This window comes from Vanacampus margaritifer, chromosome 9 (assembly GCF_051991255.1).
Source record: "Vanacampus margaritifer isolate UIUO_Vmar chromosome 9, RoL_Vmar_1.0, whole genome shotgun sequence".
In the NCBI taxonomy this organism is placed as follows: domain Eukaryota; kingdom Metazoa; phylum Chordata; class Actinopteri; order Syngnathiformes; family Syngnathidae; genus Vanacampus; species Vanacampus margaritifer.
Window position 1 is genome coordinate 25,433,453 of NC_135440.1, and position 26,915 is coordinate 25,460,367.

Below are 26,915 nucleotides of genomic sequence, written 5' to 3' on the forward strand. Positions count from 1 at the left end.
CCGGAGTTCTTAGTTCCAGGTCCGTTGAATCGAGGATGATGATTCTTATTAGAGTGGGTTTGCTAGCTAATCACTGTGCAGTTTCTTAGCTTGTTTGCGTTCACTGTGGTTACTGCTAGCCTGAAATGGCCACCACCTGATGTGGCGGCCATTTTAGGCAAAATAAAATACAATTCGTAAACGTGGTCGTTCGTAAACCGCGGTTCCAGTGTAATTATTATTTTTACAGCTTTCCGCTTCAATGGCCTCCTGTCATACAGTACAGTACGCACACTTCGCATAGCAACAAAGGCCGCATGCGACTCTCCGTCCGCCTCCTCCTGGCATCTCAGCCGTCTTCCTTCCACCTCTCACGCACAAGCCCTCGGCCCCCCTCTCTCCCCTCCCCCCCGCCACCACTGTGCACTTTTCCCTGCCTAACAACACGGCCGCCATCCCATAATATTCGTTACACCGCCGCGCGCGTGGCTCTTTGTCAGCGGGAGCGCGCAAGCTCACGCGCGACGCAGTGATCCTAGGATGCGTAGGTAGCAGGTGAAGGTGACATGTGGAGATGGGCGAAAACGCAGTGGTGGTGGTGGGGGGGAGTGGGGGCGGTATTAGTATTAGCGTTTTGACATTAGTATCATCTTAACTGTCACTGAAAGAGCCCTCAGTGGTCAGACTGCCTCGTACTTGGTGGATCTGGTGTCATTTTATTGTCCTGTTAGGCCGCTGTGGACTGCTGACTGCTTTTTACTTCATGTTTGTTTACTCAGTTGAATTTCATTGATTCTGAAAGTGTGGTAAGGTAAATAATCAATGTCAGTTCATGTATATGGCATTTATATTTAGGCTGTCCATCAGCATAAAAAAATGTAAATAAAAAGTGATGGCATGCTTTCGGATGATGAAGTAGATGGAGAAGAGGCCCAAGAATGGAGCCTTGGGGGACTCCACATCTGATGGGAATTGTGGAAGTCAACCTTAAACATTTCTTGGCAATAATATGTTTTTTGTGACCTCACTAGTCTAAACATGACATTCTGATGAATATTACTTTTGTTGAATATGAGTTAAGAAGCTAAATCCATCCATTTTTATCCATCTCAGGGGGCGGCCATTTTGCTAATCACAGCTCACCTGTTTTCTGAAGCTGAGCTGTGATTGGTTGTTACGTGAGACCTGAGCAACATTGATGTCACTTTCAGTCGACAGCAAGTACCAAAATGGCCGCCCCTAAAATGGATAAAAAAACGGCTGGATTTTGCTACTTAACTCATATTCCACTAACACAATATCAACCAGAATACCATATTTAGACTAGTGGGGCTGCATAGAACGTATTATGGGGGGGTTGACTTCCCCTTTATAGACTAGTACGCTATTTGTCTTTACTAGTAAGCAGAGGGGGGAAATCAAAGTCCATAAAGTAAAAACCCTGTCACAGTTTGGCTTTAGCCCCAGGTTCTAGCTAGCTAGCTCCCTAGCTAGCTGGTGTTCGTTTACATGCCAGGGAGCTAGCTAGTTAGCTAGCATCAGGGACTATGGCAGGGGGTTTACTTTCAGGTGCTAGCTAGCTAGCTTCCTAGCTAGCTGAGGCTAGCTTCAATGGTGCTCGTTTACCTGCTAGGGAGCTATCTAGCTAGCTAGCTAGCACCTGGGGCTACAGCCAAACTGTGGCAGGGTTTTTACTTTCTGGACCTGGATTTGCCACCTCTGCTAGTAAGATAATTCCACATACTAGTAGACTAGTAAATCCACTATTCATGCCACTTTTGGCCGACTAGTACACAGTTTAACTTTACAATAAACTATTTTGCTGCACTAGTAACAGTACTAGGCCCAACTAGTCACCCACACTAGTAGCCCTCCGGACCTTATTAGTACCACCAAAATGCCCACCACTCGTAGTTTTATCTCACGAGTAGCATCTACGTATCCTACTAGTACGCAAAAAAAAAAATGTAGTAACGCAATCTTTCTACTAGTGTGCTGAATTGTCTTCATACTGAGGATGAAGAGCGTACTAGCGCATGCGTATCGAGGATATGGAATAAATGCTACATCGGCTTATCATGACATCCTCCATATCGTCATTAGACCTTGCAGCTCAGCTACAGTCAATCAGCAGCGCATGATAAAATGTCCCCAAAATGGAGGGGGGGGGGGGTGTTTAGATAAAGATTTCAAAAAGAGAAAAAAAAGAGGGGGCAAGTTATTTACGAGAGGAGGCTGAAGGAAGGGGACGGGCATAACAGAGGCGCCGGACGTGACAGCGGGCCGCTCATCACCATGGCGTTGCCGTGGGCGACTGCGGAAGAAGACGTCACCGGGAGAGCGGTGGGTGGGTGGAGGGATTACACAAAGGAGGAATATGACATGAGGGAGGCGGATTTTTTTTTTTGGGGGGGGGCAGCAGGATTCCTGTCTTGATAGGTAGGGGGCAGATTTTCCTCAGGAAGCGGGTGTCACAGGGTTCACGGTGATGGGCCGCCGGTGTGAGGACCAGCGTGGCGACGGCCGTTGTGGCCACGTCTGCAAATGTTTGATGGCAGCGGCGCACCGACTGATTGAACCAAATGAGCCCCAAGCCCCCCCCCCCCCACCCCCCCGAGTCGTAAATAAGGCTTGTCGAGGGTGTAGCTCAGAGCCGTTTTCGCTTTGTTGGCACGTCACAGGGGGGGGGGAAAAAAACGAGAAGTCTACACTTGATAAATCCATAAAATCCTGGGAATTAAACTGCCTCTGTCAGAATAAAGCAAATGGTTTATCAGTGGTGAGCGTTTGGGGTCATCAAGGCCTTCTCTGCTGGTCCAAACATCAGAAGCACTGATTTGCAACCTAAATCTTACAATTGTTCCATTAAATTGCAGTCATTTATTCCCAACAGTCCTTTCATATTTTATCTTTAGGACAAACTGCTTCCAGTATGTTTGAATATTTTCTCCAATCAGATTTCAGCTTCTATGTGTTTCTATGGCAATCTAATCTGCTCTGAGCCTTCAGACTCAGTCGTATTTTAGCGATTGGACTTTAGCCAATCAGATTTCAAATTTGTCCTCGTAGGGCCAGAGAGGCGGCCTTTGATGATGTCAGCATTTTTCCCGTCTTCTGATTGGTTGGTCAGAGCAAAACTTGTTACATCCTAGCATTTCAACAGGGGTGTGTAGACTTTCTATATCCACTGAATGTTGACAAAAAAGGAAAATAGATAGCTTCAGTCTTTTTACAATTGGAAAAAAAAGTCTTATTGTGTACATTCATGTAAATTAACAATAGGAATCCAAATGAAGTATTAGCTAATGATGTAATAATCCCAGCCCGTTTGCTTATTCCTCATCGGCTCCCACCGCCCAATTATTTTGCCAGCATATCGATAAATTGCCGCATTTTCTTCAGCTCAGCGTTGTCAAGCGTTGCTTTACGGCCCCTTCCCTGCGGCCAATGTAAATGGAGCGGCGTCCCATTGGCCGCCCGTGTCCCTCTGCCCTCCTATCCGCCGTGATTTATTTGCCTCAGTTCCAATATTTGTCGGCACTGTGTTTTTCCTCCCCTTGTCTAAATGTCACCCCTTCTTCCAAGACAATATAGGGGAGTGGGAGAGACGGAGGGCAAGAGTGGGGTGGGGGGTGGCATAGTGAGGTGGGAAGGTGGGGAAGACGTAGGGAAACTCGTAAAAAGAGCAACAAAGTTTGGGAAAATTAAACATTCGCTAAGCTGCGCTCTCACGTGCGACTACTGTACGGATGGCACGCACCCAAGTGCTTGGAAATCATGCGTTTACTCTTTAACGATACACTCGACTTCAGTCAAGAAACTTTATTTGTATATATTTTTTAAAATTCCGTTGAAAATTCTTCAAAGATATAATATATTATAATTAGTTTTTTGAAAAGGCTGTCAAAGTCATAGAAAATACAAATAAATTACAAATTATATAAACATTTTTTGTTTGTTTTGTTTTACAATTAAAATGTTTTTAAAACAATAGAAAATAAAATTTCTAACTTAATTTAAAAAAAAAAAATACAAAGAGTTTTAATAAGGTTTTAGCAGATATTCTATTAAAGTAATTGATAGTCCTATTGTGTTCTTCCAATTAAAATGTCCCTAAATAATACATCATATGAATGTAATACAAATTCAATATGACATTTAAAATATTTTGAAAAGGTTTTCAGCAGAAAATTATAATAAATAAATAAAATATAATAAATAAGCAGTGTGTATTCTTCCAATTAAAATGTCCTTAAATAATACATAATATTAAATATAATACACATTAAGGATAACATTTAAAATATTTTGAAAAGGTTTTCAGCAGAAAATTCCAGTATAGTAAATTTTATGCTCAATTTGTCCTCCTTACAATAGATTTTTTTATTATTAGAATAATGGCAAATATCTACTCAGTTTATATATATATATATATATATATACATATATATTGTATATATATAAAGTTTGCTGTGGAAAATTCCCCAAAATAGAAATGTAATGTAATATTAACTAATGTATTTTATTAGTAGTACAGTATTGTTTTTAAAACAGCATTACATACTCAAATATTACTCAATAAATAAAAAAAAAATTAAGCATTTAATTATTTTTCCAATTAACAAATTTATTAAATCAGAGGAAAAACACCTCTACGGACCAAGTTTTTTTTTGCTACAATTTTTTTTTCAATAATAGAATAATACGATTCGAAGTATTTTCACAAGTTAAGTAAAACAGCTCAAGTCACTTCTATTCAGCCCGTGCCCTCATTTCACGCCACTACAGGACCAATAAAGAGCTTTTATACACTGTTGCCATCTGTGTTAAATACTGTACGTGACTACCCCCCCCCTCCCCCCCTCTCCGCGCATCCATCCCTTCCACACCCTGGATCACGCCCGTCCATCCTCGCTCCCACCCTCACTCGGCCCGCCTCTTTATAACCCATCAGTGCTTCGTGGTGGCCGTTTACAACCTGCAATTTGTTGTGCACGCACAATGGAAGGCGCTCATGACGCAGTGCTGCAAACTGATTCTTGATCGATGCTTCCGGAAGTGTGAGAGTTCATTTCTTGTCAACGGAGGAGCCGTGTTTTTTTTTTTTCCCCGGTAAAGTCAACACGTGGACTTGTTTTGTGGCAAGTCTGAAGAACCCGCGTGCAATTTGTGGAAAAGATCCACATGAGCATGCTTAGTGGGAAGTGAGGCAAGAAATATTTGTTTAGAACAACTTGGATTACATTTCAGTTTGATTTGCAAATATTAAACTGGATACCACAGCACTACAGACTGGTAAGATGAACTATTATAATGTTGTTTTTTTTAAGTTTACAGCAGAAAATTCACCCACCCAAAAAAAAGAAGATCGTCATTTTATTGTTTTTTTTTTTTAAAAATGTGTTTGTTTTTTTAAATAACAGACAAACAGCATTCTGGAAAAATCGGAAACTGCTGGGTCAAAAGCAACCCAATTTGGGTCAAAAATTGGACCAAGCCGCTAACTTTCTGGTGTGTAGATATACAACAACAATAATTAGGGTAACAAATTGACCCACGTTTTAGAGGGTCGATCCATTTTTTGACCAAGTTGTTTTAAGTTGTGTACGCATTTTTTTTGCGGTCTTTTTTAAGACTCTTTTTAAAGTCAAATTAAATATTTCTTTAGTCATAGAAAAACAGCACTAAGGCTAAAAATAAAACAATGCTTTTAAATATTTATCTATTTAATTTTTTTTTTTTTAATGTAAGTTTTCAGTAAAAAAATTTTCAATTAAAGATTTTTTTTATTATTATTTTTTTTACATTATAGGTAGACAGCAGTATGAATTGTCAATTGACAATTTTCAGTGGAAAAGTCTTCAAAAATATATGACCGTTTGCGCATTTTTAAAATTATTTTGTCTCTCTCAAATATTCCCTTAACAAACATTAGTCTAAAAATGTATTTGTTAAAAAGTTATCAGAATGAGATTCTTTAAAAATAAGACATTAAATAATTCATTTTAGTATAAACATTCCTGGAATGGCTGGCAACCAGTTCAGGGTGTATCCCGCCAAACAAAAGTCACAAAAAGTGCTGACACGGGTCAATTGTACCTCCTGCCATCTAATGGAACCTTTGGTTCATTGCCAAAGTTTTTGACCTGTGACCTTCCCACCCAGCTATGAGGGGCTCAAGCCCAGGTTCAGGAGCAGGAACATAGAGCAGACGGACGGACGGACGGACGGACGCGCTGTCCAAAGACCCCGCCTGACCTGACGCACGCAGACAGAACGCCTGCCGGACAGTCTGATGCCAAGCGTCCCCTCTGTCAATCTCACGGCACCGCTCCTCCTCCTGTTGCTATGGGCGACCCAGCCCACCATGGCAACCAACTGGCTGTAAGTCGGACGCGCGCGAGAAAGCGGGAGGGAAGTTTGTTTGTCATGCTATAACGTTTAAAAGATAGTGACATGTCTCCCCATCCTTTTCAGCGGCTACCCGCGTTTTTCTTTGTCTCCCCGCCGGTGACCTTTCCCTTTTCTTTCTCTTTGCCGTCATTGGAGCTTCTCCGTCTTCTTTGGCCCGTTTGTCCCCTCGTTTCCGTCCACAACCCCCCACTAAAAGTCGGACAACTTGTTACCTTGTCGTTCTTTATTCGCCCTACCGAGTTCTTTGCTGCGTCCTCCTGAATTATGCCCGCCTTTGGGCCCCCTCAATCCCGCTGTGCGTCACTAAACTGTGTAGTAAAAGCACAGATTCAGGTAAAATTTGTCATTTTAATCTTGTAAAGTGTATTCACTTATTTATGAGATGATAAATGTTTGAAGACAATTGTGAAAGCGCGCAAAGACTGAGAACTAGCTTGTTATTTTTTGGGGCGTGGCTAAAATGGCGCCCAGTGACGCAGTCAGGCAGTCTTATGCTGCATTCGAGAAAGGTGGGAAGTCGGACACATGCCACTTGGATTCTTCCAGTTCCGACCTCAAAGCATTTGAAGCGAATGTAAACAATAAAGATGGTTGATTCCGATAAATTGTTTGTTCTGGTTAACACAGTCAGTTTACATTTCGAGTAACGTCAGATTCAAACCGCTTGGTGAAGTCGGAATCCTCCCGTCCCCCAATTAACGAGTTCTAAGGGGCGTTCCCGTGCATACTTCCTGGTATGAAGTCGGAAAACCCCTACTTCCCACCTTCCTCGAATGCAGCATTAGCATAGACTTTCAGTCTGCTAGCTTGATGCTAATGCTAACTATAATCTATTTTGTGGTACTGTAAACCTTATGTTGTATTCGAGCAAGTCGGACTTTTCCGACTTTACCAGGAAGTGAGCACAGGAACGCCCCATTTGAACACTTACATCTGATTTGCAAAGTCGGGGGAGAAAAAAGCACACTGACTTCAGTGACTGGCTTCAATCTGACGTCACTTGACAATGGGAAAAGGCTGTGGTTCAATATTTGTAAAAAAAATAAAAATAAATAACAAAAAAAACGTTATTTGGATGTATATGAAACCCCTGGCTGTTTTGTGTGTGTGGTGTTAGTTTGTTTTCTTCATGTTGTACACTAGTACACTAATATATAATGATATATATATTTAATTTTGTTTAATTCAGGTATAGTGTTCTGTACTTATTCTATTGTTCAATAAGGCTGATTTAAAAAAAAAAGAAAAAGGCTGTGAATGGCAAAACATAATTTACACAATTATAAACATACTAGTCTATTTATTTATTATAACATTATTTGAGTTATTCAAAAAAAATCACTTTACGTAACCCAACGTGATTCGACTGACTGTGTTAACCAGTACAACAAACAATTTATCAGAATCAGCCATCTTTGTTGTTTACATTCGCTTCTAACGCTTCGAGTTCGGAACTGGGAGGTTCCAAGTGACATTTGTTCAATTTCCCACCTTCCATGAATGCAACATTGGCATAGACTTTCAGTCCGCTAGCCTGATGCTAATGCTAATTATATTCTGGTGCGGAAAAACAATGTAACAATAGCCTATTGTCACATACAATTTCTTTTTAATTTACCATAGTTTTGCTAATTAACAAAAAAAATCGCTTAATTAGTTAATAACGAGAAAAAAATACACCTTACGGTATTTGTATTATTTCTGCCCTATGTCCTCAGCTCCCTGGCGAGGCTGCCTCGCTCCAGGCCCGTGTCGAGTGCTGCCCCATGTGCGCGGCTGAGGGGGCTGACCCCGGGGCAGGTGGGAGTGTGCAGGGCGCGGGGGGAGGTCATGGAGTCCGTACGCAAGGCTGCAGAGATGGTCATAGAGGAGGTAGGATATTATTTTAGTGCAACAGCCACGCATCCCTTTTCTATAGGGCTTGTTTAGAGTCCGCAATGGCACTCGTGCTAACCACTCGTCCACCCTGTCGCCCTATAACTACAGCAGCTCAGCAATAAATGTTCCCGCTTTGTTTTTTTTTTTATGGAATTCATTTTAAAAGCGCACAATTGATTTGTATTTGACATTCAGGACGCTGTGATTTATGGTTTGAATGAAATTTAGGCGACAGTGAAAAAGCGTTGCTCATATTTTAGGACCATAAAATATGAAGGACGCTTCTTGCTGTCATAAAGCGGAAGTAACTTCAATAATTTAACGATAGCCATTAGAAGTGTTTTACTGTAGGGCCCTTACAAAGATTATAATGACAGTTTTGATTTACAGTTTGAGAGCATGTCACTAATGGTGTAGTGGGAACCAAACAGACAGCCTGGACGTGGACTATTTTAGAGTCTAAATTATAACATATATGTTTTTGGAAGCTGCGGTAACAAATGAGGGATTGTTACACACTAACCACATGCACTTTAATGCAACTTGTAACAGTAGTAGTGAGTACACCCCAAAGTGAAAATGTTTAAAAATGGTGTGAAATATTTCAATTTGTGCAAAGTGAGTCAACCCAATTCATTAGATGGACAAATAGATTATTATCCTGTTTGTAAAGGCAGATTCATCTTCTAGGTCTTCTGATAGGATTGTGCATGTGTACCTAATGAACTTCATTTGAATCACGTCCAATCCAGTGTCAGCACCAATTCCGGAACCGCCGCTGGAACTGTTCCACCACCCCCCGAGGGATCAATATATTTGGCAGAGTCATGAACCAAGGTACACGCCCACAATTAACCAATCACAAATGTGTGTGCACGTGCTTTTACTCCAGTTTTCCTGGACTGTTATTATTAAACAGGCACTCGCGAGGCAGCCTTCGTGCACGCGCTGTCCTCGGCGGCCGTGGCGGTGGCCGTGACGCGGGCGTGCACGCGCGGCGAGCTGGAGAGGTGTGGCTGTGACAGGAAGGTCAGAGGGGTGAGCCCCGAGGGTGAGCATGGATTCTGTTACATGGGAAAATTGCAGCACGGGTGGGGAGGGGAGGGGGGGTGAATGCGCAGTGACTCAAATCGAAGGACATGGAAGCGCACTGCTGCCAATCAAAAGTGTCACAGTCCAGCGGCAATGTTGTGGGTTTGAATATTCTTCATACTCTTCAATATCATTGATAGCGAGCCTCTGTGTGAAGATTAGGACTCCGTATTGGGAATTTCAAGTGAAATACATTTTTGAAGTCAACTGTGTGGCTTACTCACCCGTTTGTCACCGAACCTGTCACGGGAAGGATAAAGCAGATTTCGAACCCCAAACCGAAGAACTCTTAAGGCAGCTTAAGCTAACCACTATACCACCATGCTGCAGACCTGGAAAAATATTTTGGGAAAATGTCACCATTAGTAGAACTTCTATTCTTCAATATTCTTTCTCTCCACCGCAGGTTTCCAGTGGTCGGGCTGCAGCGACAACCTGTCCTACGGCGTCGCCTTCTCCCAAACTTTTGTGGATGAACCCGAACGAGCCCGGGGGCTGTCTGCCGGCCGACCGCTGATGAACCTTCACAACAACGAGGCTGGACGAAAGGTTGCTCATCACTTATTCCGTTTTATCCGCCCCCCCCCTCCCCCACAGATTCAAGCATCATTTTCAACGCCTTCCGTCCTCAGGCCATCCTTCACAACATGCAGGTGGAATGCAAGTGTCACGGCGTGTCCGGCTCCTGCGAGCTGAGGACCTGCTGGAAGGTCATGCCGCCATTCCGCCGCGTCGGCATCGTGCTCAAGGAGCGCTTCGACGGAGCCACAGAGGTACGGCGCCGGGGCACGTTTCAGTAAATCCGTTTCACATAGTGAGTGGGTCACTCCATGTAAAAGTGACAACAACAACAAAAATGTTTCACCTCCGATTTTCTTCCAAATTTTGAGGTGTGGTTGGAAATGAAAACGACTAACACAAAACAGTTTTATAGGTTAAAGTTTCTCTTGATTTTTAAACATCTTTTAAAAGGTTTATAATTTCCTATAAATGCCACAAATTGGCTCAACTCACTTCAACATAATTCCTTGACACCAAGATGGTACTAAAGCAACACTATAGCTACAGATAAATAATAAAAAAGGAAGTCACCCCCCAAAGAAAAATCTTTAAAATATTATGTCTATGTAGCCCCACTAGTCTAAATACTGTATTTTGGTTAATACTGAGTTAATGGAATATGAATTAAGCAGCAAAATCCAGCCATTTTTACCAATATCAAAAGGCGGCCATTTCGCCACTTGCTGTTGAGTGAAAATGACATCACAGTTGTAACTACCAATCAGAGCTCAGCTTCAGAAAACAGGTGAGCTGTGATTGGTTGTTGTCTGAGCAACTGTGATGTCATCTTCCGTCAATAAGTGGCAAAACGGCCACCGCGAGATAGGTATAAACTGCTTGATTTTGCTGCTTAACTCATATTCCATAAATGTAATATTAATCAGAATGTCATGTTTAGACTAGTGAGGTCACAAATGACATATTATTGTCAAGAAATATTTAAAGTCGACTTCCACTTTAAGCATAAAATGCTCTCAAATACAGCTAAAATACAGCAACAGTAATCTGTAAATGCTGAAATCCAGAATAGAGGCTTTACTGTATAGGTTTATTGATATTGTACACAGATTTTTGATTTTAGGAATGGACATGTACCCAATGAAAACAAAAATAAACTACCGGTTCACTTCTATTTTTAACCACACCAGAAAATTGGGGGAGAAAAACTGAAAAATCTTGGGTTGCTTTCACACGGAATGACCCCGATTCCTCCGTTCAGGTGCGCCTGACTCGCATCGGATCCAGGACGGCTCTGCTCCCTCGCGACCCCCAGGTGAAACCCCCCGCTGCCAGAGACCTGGTGTACCTCGCACCGTCCCCAGACTTCTGTCACCTGGACCCTGACAACGGCATCCCCGGGACCGCCGGCAGGAGATGCAATGGTGAGATTTTTTTTTTTTTCCCCTCGAGACGGCAGAATTTTTTTTATCTCTCTAAAAAGACTATAGATTCAATATCTTTGATTTGATTTTTTTTCAATCCCCGCCCTCAGGAACGTCACGGTTGGCACCGGACGGCTGCGAGCTGGTGTGCTGCGGGCCGGGCTACCGAGCGGGCCGGGCCGAGGTGGTGCAGCGGTGCTCCTGCAAGTTCTCCTGGTGCTGCTCGGTCCGCTGCCAGCAGTGCAAGAACACGGTCACCATTCACACCTGCAGAGTTTGAAGCCGCGCCAGTCCCCCGACACGCACACCCCTTTTGATTCTCGATATAAAAAAAATAAACCTAACACCTTAGAAGAGAGACCCCCAAACAAACAAACAAACAAACACCAGACAGACACTCCTGAACCACGGGACGAGGATAGGACTATTTCACCACAGGTGACACGTTTGTTTATCTCTTAATCATCGTACTTTTTTTTACAGTGAGGCCGTTCTGAATTCTAACGTACAAGTTGGCCCACTTACACGTTCGTAACATTCAAACCGACAAGCAGCCGTGCATGCGCACTAGTATGCTCATCACTTGCTATGGGAAATGGTTTGAGCATTTATTCAATATACTTGATATCCATCTTAAGGTTCATGTGCTAGTAGTGTGCTTTTTGTTATCATTAGTACTAGTGATGCCTTTTCCACTTATAGTGCTACTTTTGGTCTACTAGTATGCAATTAAAACACATTAGTGACCTACACCTGCACTAGTAACACCATAGGTCTATTTTGTACTACCAATTGATACTAGTACCACCAAAATGTCCACTAGTTGTTTTAGTTGCAACAGTTGTCCTACTAGTTAGCCTAGCATACAAACTTCGCTAGCAAGACAGTCACTCTACTAGTACACCTTGTAGGACTGACTTTCTTTACAGCCGTTTTGAGTAGTTATTTGATGTAAGGTCCATGTACTAGTGTTGTTGAACTAGTATGTCACAGTTGTGCATAGCACATAGAGCATTTTTATATCTTGACTTATCAAATGACATTAAGTGCTCGAACTACTAGAACAGCTATGGGGCACTAGTAGAACAATTTTGTCTTACTATAGCCTTTTTTCCCCCACTACTGCGTTTCCATTTCTGCACACTAGTAGGACAAATTTTGCATATAACTACAACTTCTACAAGGAAAATCTGTGGACTAGTTGACAACTGTATGCAATTAGTACTAATGACATCATGAAATGCTACTGGTTAACATCTAGCGCTTCACTAACTCTTTGACTGCCAGACGTTTTCAGAAAAGGGATGCTGTGGGTTGCCAGCCGATTTAAGCATTTTTGACTGATCTTTCAAGGTCCACAGAAAATTTTGTGTTTGGACTATGGAAACACACACTACCAAATGAAAGATTGGACTCTCATCTTTTATCAGAAAAAAAAAGTTTGTTTCTACCTTATTCCGTTTTTCCGTAATCAACAATAGAAAATGGTTAGTTTCCCCTCTGTTTTGAAACAAACGTCTTTGGCACTCCTCCCTAGGATTTTACTAAACGTTATTTAACGTTTTTGGCAGTCAAAGAGCTAATAGCATGCAAACATCGACTAGTGCAATTTTGCCTCTACTAGCAAGTGTGCAGTAGTGTGTGTTGGGAGAATTCTACTAGCAAGACACCACAGCTATTACTTTATCCTAATACTGTACACATTTTCCTCACTAGTATGACAATTAAGCATTCTAGTAGAATGACTATCTTACTAGTAACTTTTTTCACAGGGATGTGATTTGACCAAAGTGAAATTATCTGAAAATTTAGCCGGGGGTCTGGGGGCCGCTGGCACCCAGCTAGGTCCAGGGCAGTACCCTGGTGGGGGGACACGGGGGGCGAAGCTCATGGGTTTTCTGTGTTTTTAAGTACTTTCAATGCACTCACATGACAAAGAAATAGACAAAACAACAGCATAAATTTTCAATGTATATTGAACTATCCCATATAAAATGGCAGTTTTAGTCAACTCAAAATCAGTCACATTCAAAAACATTGGACTGCCTTTGCTTTTAAAAACTATCACTGAAAATATCATCATATCTAACTAATGTGATTACTAAGTTAACACATAAATAATGTTGAAGAGTTCAAATTTCATGAACAAATAATTGTATCATGACCAAATAAAAAAGTAACTCATATTAGAGCATACCACAAATGTCTTTGTTATAGCAGAAGATGTTATCTGTCGTAGTCATGTGCATACACAATGAACTACAAAAAAAAAAAAAATTTTTTTTTTTGGGGGGGGGAGATAAAAAAAAGCGGAATTCCGCGAATTAGCGGAAAAATCACATCCCTGTTTTTCACTACCATCTGACTAGCATGGCAACTTCAGCATTCTAGAACACCTACATGTTCATGTGCACTAGTTGACAACTGCATGCTACTAGTGCTACTAGTGAGTCGTGACATAGCATTATACTAGTTAACATCGAGCTCTTTATTAGAACTAGAAGCATACCAACGTCAAATTGTTCATAACTTTGCCTCACTAGGAACATGTAGTTGTCCTACAACTATGACAAAGTAATCGAGTGCAAAGACATCAAGAAGTAAAACAGTTTTTTTTTTTTTTTTTACTAGTACACCCAATTATCCTACAAGTGAGGACAAGGAAGATACTAGTACATGGGTCTTAACTGGCTATGAAAAATGTGGAATAAATGCTCCATTTCCCGTAATCCGCTCAAACATATCAGCTAATCATCTACTGAACCGACAACGCTCTCAAAGCTGAACGTGATCGACACTAATGGAAACGTTACAGTACTAGTATCCTCTCCGTTGCCGTTTTTATTTATTGCACACCGGAGCCGTTGCTGCACTTCAGCCTCCAGCAGACACGCAAGCGCAGAGAATAACTTTCTACTGACATCCGTGTCCGTCTGTCTTTTGTGTTTTCGCTCGCATCGCATCGCTCGAGCCTGTACGCGCACCCGCAGCGCTTTTCGCTTTGCTCGTGTGTCGTCTAATAAAATGCTGTAGTTTTTGTCCCACTACGACATGGAAGTGCTTCTTTGCTCGTGTTTCAAGACACGTTTCAAGTTTTGAGTCTGTTTCCTTGCGTAGCTGGGAATGGGTTGAGAAGCGAGAGTGTATTATGATTGAAATTTGGATTGATGAATGAGCCAACACATTTCCTGTTTCAACATTTTGACATCATTGACGCCCAACAATTGATTACCAGTCGTCTGCTATTGCGAGGCTTCAAACAAGATGTCATCAGCAGGTTGCAACAGTGATGCTAGAAGAGTCTCAAAACGGTGTGTGAAAAAAAAAAAAAAAAAAAAAAAAGTGGACTTTGTTGGAAATTCATCCTTTCATGGTTTCTGCGGCTCAGCTCTTTGTGAAAGCAAAAAGCTAAAAGTACTCCAAGAAGCACCGACAAACGCAAGCCCAATTTTAGCACTAGTTCCATGAAATTGTGTCCATTTACTCCCAACAGTAGATAAAAAAAAGCAGTTGTGTTCATGTCAGTTCAACCATTTTATTACAAATATTTTGCAATTACAAACTCCCACCAATTTACTAGCAAAGGTTAACATCTTAACCGCTCATGATTAAGATCTATGCAAAATATTACAGCTTAGTTTTTGTTGTTTTGCATTAACAATCACCCTGTTGGTAAGTCTAGTGATGTCACACAAAAAAACTCAAGTTTCAAAATGAAAAAAAAAATAAAAATAATTACTGCTCAAAAGGTCCCAAAATAAAGTCACATAAAATCAATGCAATATACACAAAGAAAGAATAAAATATAAATTCTTTAAGTCACCCGCAGAAGGGAAGAAAAAAAAAAAGTGAACATGGCCTCCCCACTACTCACCGAGTGCTTCGGAGGAAGTAGCGGCTACAGAGCACTTTGTTTGGAGTGTACGAAATCTCTTGTGCTTCCATCATTCAAATCAGTCAGAAAAGATATGAGAGTACCACTTATCATTAAGTTGCCCCTTTACGTTAGAACCAAAGTTGACTAAAAACTTAAAAATTTTACTCCATCAAACTGGGGGGGGGGGGGAGAAAGCCCCAGCAGGCCACGTGAAGTCAAAAGCAAGTGATGGAATAATAATAATACAAATCTCTTGAAAGGGGAGGAGGAGGGTTCCTGCCCCATTTACGGAGAACACTATCTTTCTAAAAGCTTTCCCGCGAGGAGGCGGCGGCTGACACGACCCGCGTTGACTGTACTGCACACTGACTTTTCACTCCCTTTGCTTCTTTCAACTCTTTTATTTTTGAAGGCACGCTCACCGCAATCCCCCTTTTAAGTCTCTTTGTACCTTCCCCATTGTCTCAATTGGCCACTGAACTCAAAGACATTTTCATTAACACCACCCACCCTCCCCCTCCCCCCCATATGTTTTCGTATACCGTTTGGTCTCGGACTACTGCTCATCTATAGCAGGACGCACTTCCTCTTGGTTTTGGTCTCGGGGGGCTCCAAAGCAGCCAGGATGGCCTCGTCGAACACGTTTTTGAGGCCTCGCTGGTCGACAAAACAAAAAGGAAGCAGGCGTCATATGCGGATGCGGTCTCACAATCTCAATGCAATTATGCGATTGGTTTCAGGGGCGGACCCACAAGAAAATGTATTTCCTTCTTAAGGGATAACATTAATTGGATTCGTTTCAGGATTCAAACACGCTAACCATAGAACGAGCGCCGTTTGGGCAAGTACGCGCCGCGTCATACCTGTGTGAGGGCGGAGCACTCGACATATTTGACGGCCCGGAGCTCCCGGCCCAGCTTCTCGGCGCTCTCGGGGTACAGGGGGCGCTGTTTGTTCTTGGCCAGCTTCTCGATGGTGTTGCTGTCCTCCCGCAGGTCCACCTGAGTGCCCACCAGCAGGAAGGGCGTTCGTGGGCAGTGATGGGAAATCTCAGGAACCCACTGAAGTCGTTGGGGGGGGGGGGGGGGGACAAACAGATTTGATGCTCAGGAATGAGAACAATTTACCTGACAGATTAAGCAGTGTTCTCACCACTATATCGCCGTGGCCACATTGCATTGAAGATTTTGCAGTATTTTCAAGCATCTACTTAAATATTTGCTACATCACAGAAATCTGCGGTTTATAGTAGTTTTTTTTAAATGGGGTTTTACATTAATATAAATACTGTAATGTCAGTTTCAAAACGATGCTCTTTTCCCATATCTATAATTATTATTATTAATTAAAAAAAGAGAAAGTATTTTTAAAGTCGTGTTTTCAAAAGTATTGTTCTCACACTGTAGGTAGGCTTTTTTATAGTAAGCACATTTTTATTTGAATGTCGTACTTTTAATTACAATATGTGCAGCATACTGAGTTACATTGTGTATGAAATCAGCTATAAATCTTATTCAAGTTTTTTTTTAGGTACTGTTTATGTATCGGGAAACAGCCAAACAAAGTGAAAAATTATAATTATTTCTTATTAAGCCCCTTGTATAATACGCTCCTTTAATTTGGGATATTGTATGTATTTATTTATTTTTTAAATCTATATATTCTTTTTATTTTGTTATCATTATTCACAGAATTTTACAGTAGTTTTGGCTTAAAGCCATACGACGGCCCCCGAGCACCCTACATCTACAAAGGTTTCTAGCACCAAATGATCCGATTCCAGACTGTCTGGAGTAAATAGAACTCCTGGATATGCTTCAAGAAGAACCGTGCTAAGCAAGTGTATCCTGAACGCTGAATTAAAAATTCATTTTCAACCTAACAACCAGCTATGAAACTCCACGCCTTTAGCACAGCAATATTGATACTGTACGTTTTACAAATGTGTTTTAATAAGTTGAAACGAAAAGAGGGACGTTACGACACAAAAATGTGTGTTCTTGCTGATGAGTGTGAAACGTATACCCCGCGTGGCAAACAAGGTTTCATGGTCAAGTTGAACCCTGAACCCGATCCAATAAGGGCAAAACTAACCTTCTCCTTGACATTTTCAAATGATGACGGGGAGACGACAGAGAAGCACACAAGGAACACGTCTGTCTGTGGGTAGCTGAGAGGACGCAGCCTGTCGTAGTCCTCCTGACCTGAGCATGCAGGAAAAACAATGATGCTTTTGTAATGTGGTCCGAGAGTGACACAAACAAATGACAAATTCAGTTCAAATTCCTTACCTGCGGTGTCAAAAAGGCCTAGTGTGTAGGGCTCGCCCCCGATCATCACTGTCACTGCATAGTTGTCAAAAACCTTAAAAAAAAAAAAAAATGGGCCATCATTTCCTCAAGCAAATCAAAAGTGAAAATGAGATTTCCTAGAGGAGATAATCTTACCGTAGGCACATACTCTGACGGGAACTTGTTGGTCGTGTAAGAGATGAGTAAGCAGGTCTTTCCTACCGCACCATCCCCGACAACTACACATTTTATAGTCTGCATCTAAATGAGGCAAACACAAAACAAAGAATAAAACATCAAAGTGCAGACATGGTTGCCATTGAATTTATTTTCTTATGAACTCAGCAGAGGTGCTACATCAAGTTAACAAATGTACGGTATATCTGACAGGTTCCCACAGTTTTAATCTCCGTTTATGCCATAGCCATTTTATTGGCATCAGATGCTGTTTTTTTTTTTGTATGCAGCAACCAGAATGCCAAACATTGCAATCAAACTTTGAAAGTTTTTTTAAACCTTTTTGTGAGTGTGCACTATTAACACTATACAGAAAAATAAAAACAGGAAGGAAGATTGGGTAAGATTTGCTACATGACGCTAATTTTAATATTGCAGCCCAATCTTGTGATGTATTTTTACACATAGACACAAGATTTAAGTCATGATAACAGAAACTCTGTACTTGTTACTTTAGGTTTTATTGGTTTGTAATTGTGGTTTCATTTAATGAGTTATTTAAAGGGACAACTATTCATACAGACATCGCTGAAGCTTATTTCACCTGTTAATCGCTATTGAACTTTATATTTTAGAAGGTAACAGTACCCCCCCACCCCCCACACCCCACCCCCCTGCCTTAAGAGGATTTGCGCGGAACTGAGGGAGGCTCGTCGTGCCAGACTTGTTAATACATGTACAAGCAGAAAAAGAAAAAACATTGACGACCATGGATCACTTCCGCACAGGCCACATAACAACGTCCAATAAAAAAGTAACATTAAAATCATCTCAAATAGTCGCTTCTGCAATTATCATAAATTAATTAGCATAAAAGCCCGTTATATAAACGACATAAACTTCAAAGCGGTGGAAGTAAAAGGCCACAAATGCACAAAGGGCAGTAGAAAACAACAAAGTAGTACGTGTAGTAAGTTGCCTTTATCGTATCAAATGGTTGCCGCACGCTATTTAACAAAGAAAACCGTTTTTAAAGATGTAAAGTGTACCAAATGTGACAAGTGCATAAAACAGATTGATGCTAACCCCAACATTACACACACACACCCGCACACACGTACAGCTCGGCGGCAGGCGGTCGAATTTACTCACTTTTCACTCGCTGTGAGTCGCGAATGCTCAAAATGTTCTCGTCCGTGTGTCCACTTGTGGAAAGAGCTCGAATTTGTCCGTTAAAAGCGGCTTTTACAACTCTACTCACCGTTTTTTCCTTCCGACAGGTTAGGCGTTGGTTACATCCGGGTTTGAGGGTCGAAAGACTTTATGCGCGTGCGCAGAAGAGACGTACCGCAACCTCGTCCGAAGATGAAACAGCGCCACGCAGAGGAAGCGGACACACGACAGACTATAAAAATAAAATTGACATGTGTGTGTGGAAAATGATCTTTCTTTTCTTTGTATTTGAGAATTGTGAGTTTTCATTATCATTTGTGTGATAATAATAGTGACATATTAACATGTGATTTGTTAAGATAGTCTATAAAGGTATGCATATCACTGTGGTTTTTACACTTTTGTTTTGATAAATGTATACCCGGAAGTACCGATGGTCTACACAAGCGGCCCGTAAGCTAATTTCGCTTCTCTTTGTCAAAATTTGACTTCCGTTTCTCATGTTTTGTTCGGGCTTCTGGAATCTGCCATCCCGGCTTTACGGCGAATTAGTTTTCCGCTTTGCTTCCCCTAAAGTATTTCGGACAACAGGGTTGCCCCCATTTTGATCCGGGAGGGGGGCTCGAGTACATCGTGTAGTCGTTGGTGGCAAACAACGTCTATTTACCTAGCAAGCTAGCTAGCTGGCTAAAAGCAGCCAGCTGAGTTGCATCACCAGCCGCCGAGCATGTTTCGATTCCTGAATGACGTCGATGACGACCCATACATGCTGTGAGTAAACACTCCAAAATTGCAGCTTAAAGACACCGATTGCATTTAGAGCTTCGTTTTGGAGCACATCGCGTGTGTTTCTCGGTTTGCTCGGAGGCAGGTTTACTCGTCCCCTGGCCTACTGTGTTGCACCAGACCTGTGTTACTATGAGCCCGGCGACATCACTTTTCAATCCCGATTACTTGAAATTGCAGGTAGATTGCGATACTAAAGCATGTTGCAAGTATCTCCCAGAGAACGTGAGTGATTGATGGTGATGCAATCGCTTTGGTTCAGAGGTTGCTTCTGCACAACAGCGTTGCACGTCATGCTTATTAAATATTAAATATAAATCAGGGCCAGCAATATGACACTTAAGTGAAAATCGAGTGCAGAAGTAAATCCGACAAGTGATATGCCTGGCAGATCCACCCATAAACGTAGTTAATATTTAGATGCAGTTAATGTCTCATTTAATGCTAGGATATTTATATAAAATGCTAGATCCATAATCTGATGTCTATTTGTTTTTTTTTGTTTGGGGGGTGAAAACTACCAGGTAGTTGATGGATAGGTACTTATTTTCCACTCTGAGGGTAATTAAATGGTCGAAGTTTATCTGGGTGTTGTCTTTTTTTGGACGAGCTACATACACTATGTAGCTATAATCATCTGGAAATTATTTGGTGATAAAATGACAAATGTATTTACTCAAAATGTCACAAATTGGGGTCTGGAAAAAGTATGACATTTTGAAAGATGAGTAGGAACCCTTTGATATTTTTGAGTGATATTAATTGGCTCAACCCAGTGAATGCCAATCAAAACAATTTTTACGGTGACTCTCAGACTTACTGCAGTCCATTCAAAAGTAACACCTGTTGTATATTTAATAGGAAATATTTCGGTTCCTTCCACATGCAAAACAACACCTACATTCTCATTCATCATCCACCAGAACATGCTGAAATTCTGTAGCCAAAGCATAACTTTTGTGTTGTATTTCACCCAATCACAAAACGAAAGGTTAGTGACACCCCTTGTTGATTTTGCCACGTAGAGATCCATTCGCCGCTCACAGGCAGCAGATGAGGAGCATGTTTGGACCCTTCAGCATGGACCCCTTTGCACTGGCGCCGCAGATTCAAGCGCCTCGTGTACCACGACGACAGGTAACGGAACAAAAATGTCTGGGATGTGTTTTTATTTGAGTTTTTTTTTTTTTTTGCGCTTACATTTGCTATGCATCATTTTCCAGGCTGGTGCGCTGACCCCGTTTGGCATGATGGGAATGGTGAGTGTCTCTAATATCTTCTTTCAAGCGAATCAGTAAAAATAGATTTTGAAACGGGACATCACAATTTGTTTCCATAATCCTTGAGATGTTTCGAAGCCGGCTGTGCTGGAGAAATGATTTTCTTATGTGCAGGGCACACACTGTTTGCAGGGCGGAGGGTTCATGGACATGTTTGGCATGATGGGGGAAATGATGGAAAACATGGTGAGTCATTCAACGGACCACTTCAGAGTCAAATGTCTGATTTGAGAAGTACACAAAAGTCTTGTTTCCATCGAGTTGTTCAGTTCCATCTATCCGTGATCTACAACGCTTGTATATATAAAAAAAAAAAAAAAAAAAATCACAGCTATGAACATTTGGGGTCTTCAATGAACCATGTTTTCTAACAGTTTGCTTTGTTCTCTTCCAGGAGAGGATGTCCGGATCACCCAACTGCCAGACCTTCTCCTCTTCCACAGTGATTTCCTACTCTTCCATGGACTCCGGGGCTCCTACGATGTACCAGCAAACCCATCAAACAAGACACGGCCCAGGAGGGGTGAGAATATGCCGTTAAATGCTCACGGAAGACCTTGTGCTCTCCTTATACCAATTCCAAACCTGGGTCGTCGCGGGCTAAATCATAGTTAAGGTTGCCCTTTGGGGCCCACTTATGAAACCACATAATACAGAAAAATTATAGCAGCTTTTCCGCTTGGCCCGTGGGCCTCGAGTTGGACACCTGCGTGTCAACGTTATCAACCGGGTTTGCGTAAACGCAAGGCAATTTGTTTGCAGATCCGCGAGACCCGTCAGTCCATGCGAGACAGCGAAAGCGGCCTGGAGCGTCTGGCCATCGGCCACCACATTGGCGAACGCGCACACATCATGGAGCGCTCGCGGAACCGCCGGACCGGAGACCGCGAGGAACGGCAGGACTACATAAACCTGGATGAGAGTAAGTCGTGGTTTTATCGAGAATGCTGTGGTTGTGGGCAAGGAGGGTTTTTACTTCTTTTTTTTTATTATTAAAAATGGAACATAAAATTGTTTTTGGCGAGCCTGGAACAGATTAACTCATTCACTCTCAGCCATTTTCACTGAAGCAACCCCCTTTGCTCCCACCCGGTTTACTGGATTTTGACTGATTTTGCAAGGCTCACAGAATATTGTGTTCTATTGCTATAAAAAAAAAAAACATGGAACCTACCAAAAGAAAGATTCGAGTCTCTTTCATCAGGAAAAAAATATTTGTATCTGTTTACGTTTTGTAGCAATTAGCATTAAAATATAGCTACGTTTCATCATTATTCACAAATCTATTGAAAACACTGGGAAAAAGAGCTTGTTGCAACGTTGCTCTGATCTCTTATACTCTGCTGCCACCTGCTGGCCGTTTTTTTGTGATAACTACTAGAGATGGGACGTTTGACACTGAGACTCCGGAGCATGTGTCAGCCGAGTGAGACAGACTGCTCGAAACAATGTATCAAAAGCCCCCGATGAAACCTCCGTGATCACGTGCCGATGACGTATGCGGCTTTCTGCGCGCTAATGAGATACCGGAAATTACGTAACTGATTCAAACCTTTTGGCGCGGTGTCAGGCGCACAATTCCCTCATGTAGACATTTGCTTCACTTTATGTTCACCTGGAAAAGTTAGTTGTTCGGTATGTTTCCAACAAAAGTACTCCCACAATGATGCATTTAAAGTTTCCAATTATGCGTTATTTTTAAATCGTGTGTCGAAGATACAGGCTTGACCCAAGTATTTTTTCCACCGAGTTGCTATACGCGCTTCTCCAAGACCCTCAGTCACAGCTCCCAAAGACTGATGTTGAAATACTTGTCATCTGGCTTCACAGCGCACTTGTGTCATATCCAAATCATGTTTATAAAAATCGAATGAGTAACAGGACATCACATTGAACCATAGTACTGGTACAGTGTCAAAATATTGCAAGACTTCCATGTGTGCCTGATGATCATTAGACAGACACAAATGTAAGACTGAATGTACTGGCGTTATGTTGGAATATAAATCAATCAGGCGAATCACTTTGAAGATTATAGCTGCTATGACTCCAGCTGACCACCAGATGTCACCAGTACGACCTATCTTATGGGGCTTTGAAACTTCGACTCTTTTTTCCAAATCAATCAGCCGAAAGCCTCAAAAGCTTCACAAGGCTTCATTGTCCCATCTCTAAATTAACTACCATTGTTTTAAGCTGTATCAAAGCTTTCTGGATGCTCTAGCATAAAAAAACAACAACATAAAAACATTTTTGGGGAGTGAAGGACAAAGTCATAAAAATATTTAGACGTTTTCGGGTTTGAATGAGTTATAATTAAATTCAAATTGTCATAATTTCTAAATTAAAATAAATTGGTTGAGCTCTTATACTCTGCTGCCACCTGCTGGCCGTTTTTTGTAATAACTACCATTGCTTTAAGCGACTTCTTCAGGTCAGAGGCTGCATCAAGGCCTTCTGTATGCTCTCGCATTAAAAACAACAACATAAAAACCGTATAAATACGTTTTTGGGACCATGGCAAATGAGTTTATGATAGGGGAACATTTATTTGATATTCAAATAAATCGAGTTACAAGTTTGTTCACTGACTAAATCAAACTTTTAAGTCAAGGTAGCACTTTATTTGTGTTATTTGAGGGCTAACAATGCTTCAGGTTGCTTCAGGCTTTGCGTTTTATTCACTAAACCTTCCTGTCCGACAGCCGAGGCCGAGGCATTCGACACCGAGTGGAGGACTCAGGCGGGGCGATACGCTCCCCCCAGCGCCCGGGGGCTGGACTACGGCCGAGACCGACGAGCAGGGGGCCAGCAGCTGGCTCTCACCGCGCCGCCCAGCTCCACGACCCCGCCAGGAAACCGGCACGACTCCCCCCGGCACCACCCGCCCCAGTCCCGCCCCCGTTACGACTGGTGAGAGGTACGGGGGTGCGTATTATGAATTGCCTTCTATATGGGTTCCGCAATTCGGCTTTGCCGTTTAATATCTACATCAACTTTGGGGATTCATTTTAATTGTATTGATTTTGGTATTACTGTTTGTTAGTACATAAAAAGGAAGGTCTGACAGTCATTTGAGAATTGTAGTTTACATTATTACTACTTTTTTTTTTTTTTAATTTGGCATACGAAAAGTACTCCCAATATATTGAGGAAAAAATAAAACTACTGGTAATACTAAAAAAAAAATTTTTAAATAGCTAAAACAAAGCAATTTTGAAATAACTAACAAAACTGCTCTAAAATCTAATTAAATACAAAAAATATATCAAAATGAAATAAAATTAAAAAACTACAATGAAAAATCCCAAACTATTAAAACCTTGGCTCCATGACCACATTTGTTTTTTTGTTTTTTTTAGGGGGAGTCAACCCAAAAACAAATTTCTTAACAATAATATGATTTGTGACTTCACTAGCAAAAATCTAGTAGTTTCTGTCAATATCAGAAGGCGGAGTTAAAAAATGACATCACAGTTGTTTAGGTCTCAGGTAACAACCAATCACAGCTCAGCTTCAGAAAACAGATCAGCTGTGATTGGTCGTTCCCTGAGCACCTGTGATGTCATCGTCCTGCTTACCGAGCGCAATAGAAAATGCATGACTGAATAACCTGCCTTAAAGTGACCCTCCTCTTCCTCCTCCCCCCCCCACAGAGACCCACCTGTAAACATGAGCCGAAAAATCTTTCCACGGATGCTGTGAACCACGTTGATCGTTCCAACTTCCTTGTTGATGTTCGAGTTGACCGGACTGTCTATACATAAACACGTAACATAGCCCCCTCCCCCCCATCCCACCCCATCCCCATCCACACACAGTTGATAGTCTTAGAATGAGTCCTCCGCACACTCCCACACTTGTATAAAACACTCTCGCTTCCTCCTCAAGATTTGATGTGTGTGTTTTTGCCCACTAAAAGTGCTCCAAGTATAAAGTGCATCTGCTGTACAGTTCGTTTTATGTTTGTGGAGACACGCAAAAATGTGTCTGTGAAATGAATTGTATACTGTTGGCTAATTAAACTAGCTAGATTCAGGTGTCTCAAACTCACGGCCCCGTGGGGGCCCATTTGCAGCCCATAGGATGATGTTTTTGCGGGCCCCTAAGCTGACATCAAAAGTATGCTCGCGCTTCCTGTTTTTTTTTTTTTTGTTTTTTTTTGCCGTGTTGTTACCAGCCCAAGGTGTTTCGTGTTTTTATTTATTTATTTTTTTAATCACTTTTGGGCTACTATAGCTCAGTTTTTTCTGCAAAAAAATGTTAATTGTGAAGTGACACCAAGTGGAAGGAAAAGATATGAAGAGAGTGGCGATGAGGATTTTACTATTATTATTATTATAATTTTTTTGCACACAGGCACCCCCACATGGACAGCCAAAGTTACAGTGCTCAAGAAATCAGACGTCGTTGCTCAAGAGATGAGATCTTGTTACCATTCTGAAGAGCCATTCGTGTTCTGAAGAGTTATTAATGATTGAGAAGATTGGATTCGCTTTTGAGGAATATTTAATGTGGCGCAGACTCTTTCTCCAGCCGGCCCCCGCAAAAGTTGAGCTTGAGACCCCTGAGCTAGATGAAAGTTAATTAAACATTGCTAGATAACTACAGGCTGGGTGTCTTTTCTGTTCCATGCAGTGTTTGTGACATGTATACTTCAAAGCGGGAATTTTTGGCTTTAATGCTGCGAATAAACCTGGTTAAAGGTATTTTAAAAAAAAATCATCAAATTATAGAGAAGTAAATGTGTTAACGTTTTTGTCTTTTCGTGGTTTGCTGAAGATCTAAATGATGAAACTCCCAGCATGTCATGTGACCCGTGTTGAATATCGCTGGCGTCGGGCCAAAACCTTGTACTTCCAAAATTGGCGCTTTTCAGGAGAACTCAAAAAGGGCGTGTTTGTTCAGCCATTAACATTGCATCATCAAAGAGAGGAGAGCACCATTCTCAACACTTTACATTGGTTCATAATCCGTAAAAAATACACTTGCACTTGTGGACTGACCAAAAGTATAGATTATTTTTTTTAAAAAAATTTCTTAACTCTTTGACTGCCAAAAACGTTAAATAACGTTTAGTAAAATCCTATGGAGGAGTGCCAAAGACGTTAAAAGACGTTTGTTTCAAAACAGAGGTGAAACTAACCATTTTCTAATGTTGATTACTCAAAAACGGAATAAGGTAGAAACAAACTTTTTTTTCCGATGAAAGATGAGAGTCCAATCTTTCATTTGGTAGTATGTGTGTTTCCATAGTCCAAACACATAATTTTCTGTGGACCTTGAAAGATCAGTCAAAAGATCAATCAAAATGCTTAAATCGGCTGGCACCCACGGCATCCCTTTTCTGAAAACGTCTGGCAGTCAAAGAGTTAACTCATTCCCTGCCATTGACGGCTATAGACGTCAAAAATTCATTTGAACTATTTCTATTAGTTTAACATTTTTTTTCACTTTTGCTAACAAGAGTATGAAAACCTAGGAAAAAAAATAATGTAAATTTAGAACAGATAATACAATTTGTGATTAATCGTTAGTTAACAAGTGAAGTCATGTGATTAATTACAATTAAAAAATGTAATCGCCTGATGGGCCTAATTTAAAAAATATATATTAAAAATAACATAAAAAAAAACAAAACATACAAAATAACAAAAATAACATTTGTCTCCAATGCTTACAAGACACTACAGACACTTATGTTCATGCTTTATGGTTATGTACTCCGGTTATGTATTTCTGGACTAAAGTCTTAGAAAAACTTTCCGCTATTTTGGACTCTGGGATACCTTTATCTCCAAACTTGTGTTTGCTAGGTGACCTAACAACAACTGACTTACCACATAAACAATTTCAATCTACACTTGTAGCCCTTACTATCGCTAAAAAAACAATTCTTGTTAACTGGAAAAATAAACAAACTCTGAATATCGACCAATGGTCTAACCTCCTCATAAATCACATTTTAATGGAAAAAATATCTGCCTCAAATAAAAACCAAATATCAAAATTTATAGAAACATGG

General features: G+C 41.2%; 3 protein-coding genes across 6 annotated transcripts; 2 read left to right on the forward strand and 1 right to left on the reverse strand.

Moving 5' to 3' along the window:
• The first annotated feature begins 4,922 nt into the window (after positions 1-4,922).
• Positions 4,923-13,176, forward strand: wnt4b (wingless-type MMTV integration site family, member 4b). Its single transcript, XM_077574650.1, has 9 exons — positions 4,923-5,274; positions 6,145-6,363; positions 8,112-8,265; positions 9,024-9,108; positions 9,191-9,322; positions 9,770-9,912; positions 9,996-10,136; positions 11,144-11,306; positions 11,417-13,176. Exons 2-9 carry the CDS (start codon positions 6,275-6,277, stop codon positions 11,584-11,586), a joined length of 1,077 nt encoding a protein of 358 aa, XP_077430776.1. The 5' UTR covers positions 4,923-5,274; positions 6,145-6,274; the 3' UTR covers positions 11,587-13,176.
• A 1,651-nt stretch (positions 13,177-14,827) lies between these two features.
• On the reverse strand, positions 14,828-19,027 carry cdc42l (cell division cycle 42, like). Of its 2 annotated transcripts, none has more exons than XM_077575004.1 (6): positions 18,913-19,027; positions 17,631-17,735; positions 17,475-17,547; positions 17,278-17,387; positions 16,047-16,244; positions 14,828-15,840 (listed from the first exon to the last, which is right to left on the reverse strand). In XM_077575004.1, exons 2-6 carry the CDS (start codon positions 17,733-17,735, stop codon positions 15,751-15,753), a joined length of 576 nt encoding a protein of 191 aa, XP_077431130.1. In that variant the 5' UTR covers positions 18,913-19,027; the 3' UTR covers positions 14,828-15,750. The 2 variants fall into 2 exon arrangements, with proteins under 2 accessions (XP_077431130.1, XP_077431129.1); XM_077575003.1 differs by having other exon boundaries at positions 18,804-18,975.
• A 216-nt stretch (positions 19,028-19,243) lies between these two features.
• On the forward strand, positions 19,244-25,498 carry mlf2 (myeloid leukemia factor 2). 3 transcript variants are annotated; one of them, XM_077575002.1, is made up of 8 exons: positions 19,244-19,595; positions 20,636-20,747; positions 20,834-20,869; positions 21,023-21,076; positions 21,285-21,413; positions 21,653-21,812; positions 23,596-23,810; positions 24,547-25,498. In XM_077575002.1, exons 1-7 carry the CDS (start codon positions 19,552-19,554, stop codon positions 23,805-23,807), a joined length of 747 nt encoding a protein of 248 aa, XP_077431128.1. In that variant the 5' UTR covers positions 19,244-19,551; the 3' UTR covers positions 23,808-23,810; positions 24,547-25,498. The 3 variants fall into 3 exon arrangements, with proteins under 3 accessions (XP_077431128.1, XP_077431127.1, XP_077431126.1); XM_077575001.1 differs by having other exon boundaries at positions 19,245-19,595; positions 21,005-21,076; positions 23,596-23,818; XM_077575000.1 differs by having other exon boundaries at positions 19,245-19,595; positions 21,005-21,076.
• The last annotated feature ends 1,417 nt before the right edge of the window (positions 25,499-26,915 follow it).

What these genes read in the sequence shown, in the direction of transcription:
- wnt4b (XM_077574650.1), top strand. Translation starts at nt 6,275, where the DNA reads ATGCCAAGCGTCCCCTCTGTCAATCTCACGGCACCGCTCCTCCTCCTG. An exon ending in ACCATGGCAACCAACTGGCT is followed by an intron (nt 6,364 to 8,111) that starts GTAAGTCGGACG and finishes CTATGTCCTCAG; the next exon opens with CTCCCTGGCGAGGCTGCCTC. An exon ending in TGGCAGAGTCATGAACCAAG is followed by an intron (nt 9,109 to 9,190) that starts GTACACGCCCAC and finishes ATTATTAAACAG; the next exon opens with GCACTCGCGAGGCAGCCTTC.
- cdc42l (XM_077575004.1), bottom strand. Translation starts at nt 17,735, where the DNA reads ATGCAGACTATAAAATGTGTAGTTGTCGGGGATGGTGCGGTAGGAAAG. An exon ending in AGGCCTTTTTGACACCGCAG is followed by an intron (nt 17,388 to 17,474) that starts GTAAGGAATTTG and finishes CTGCATGCTCAG; the next exon opens with GTCAGGAGGACTACGACAGG. An exon ending in AGTGCTCCGCCCTCACACAG is followed by an intron (nt 15,841 to 16,046) that starts GTATGACGCGGC and finishes TTTGTCGACCAG; the next exon opens with CGAGGCCTCAAAAACGTGTT.
- mlf2 (XM_077575001.1), top strand. Translation starts at nt 19,552, where the DNA reads ATGTTTCGATTCCTGAATGACGTCGATGACGACCCATACATGCT. An exon ending in CTCGTGTACCACGACGACAG is followed by an intron (nt 20,748 to 20,833) that starts GTAACGGAACAA and finishes ATCATTTTCCAG; the next exon opens with GCTGGTGCGCTGACCCCGTT. An exon ending in GGGAAATGATGGAAAACATG is followed by an intron (nt 21,077 to 21,284) that starts GTGAGTCATTCA and finishes GTTCTCTTCCAG; the next exon opens with GAGAGGATGTCCGGATCACC.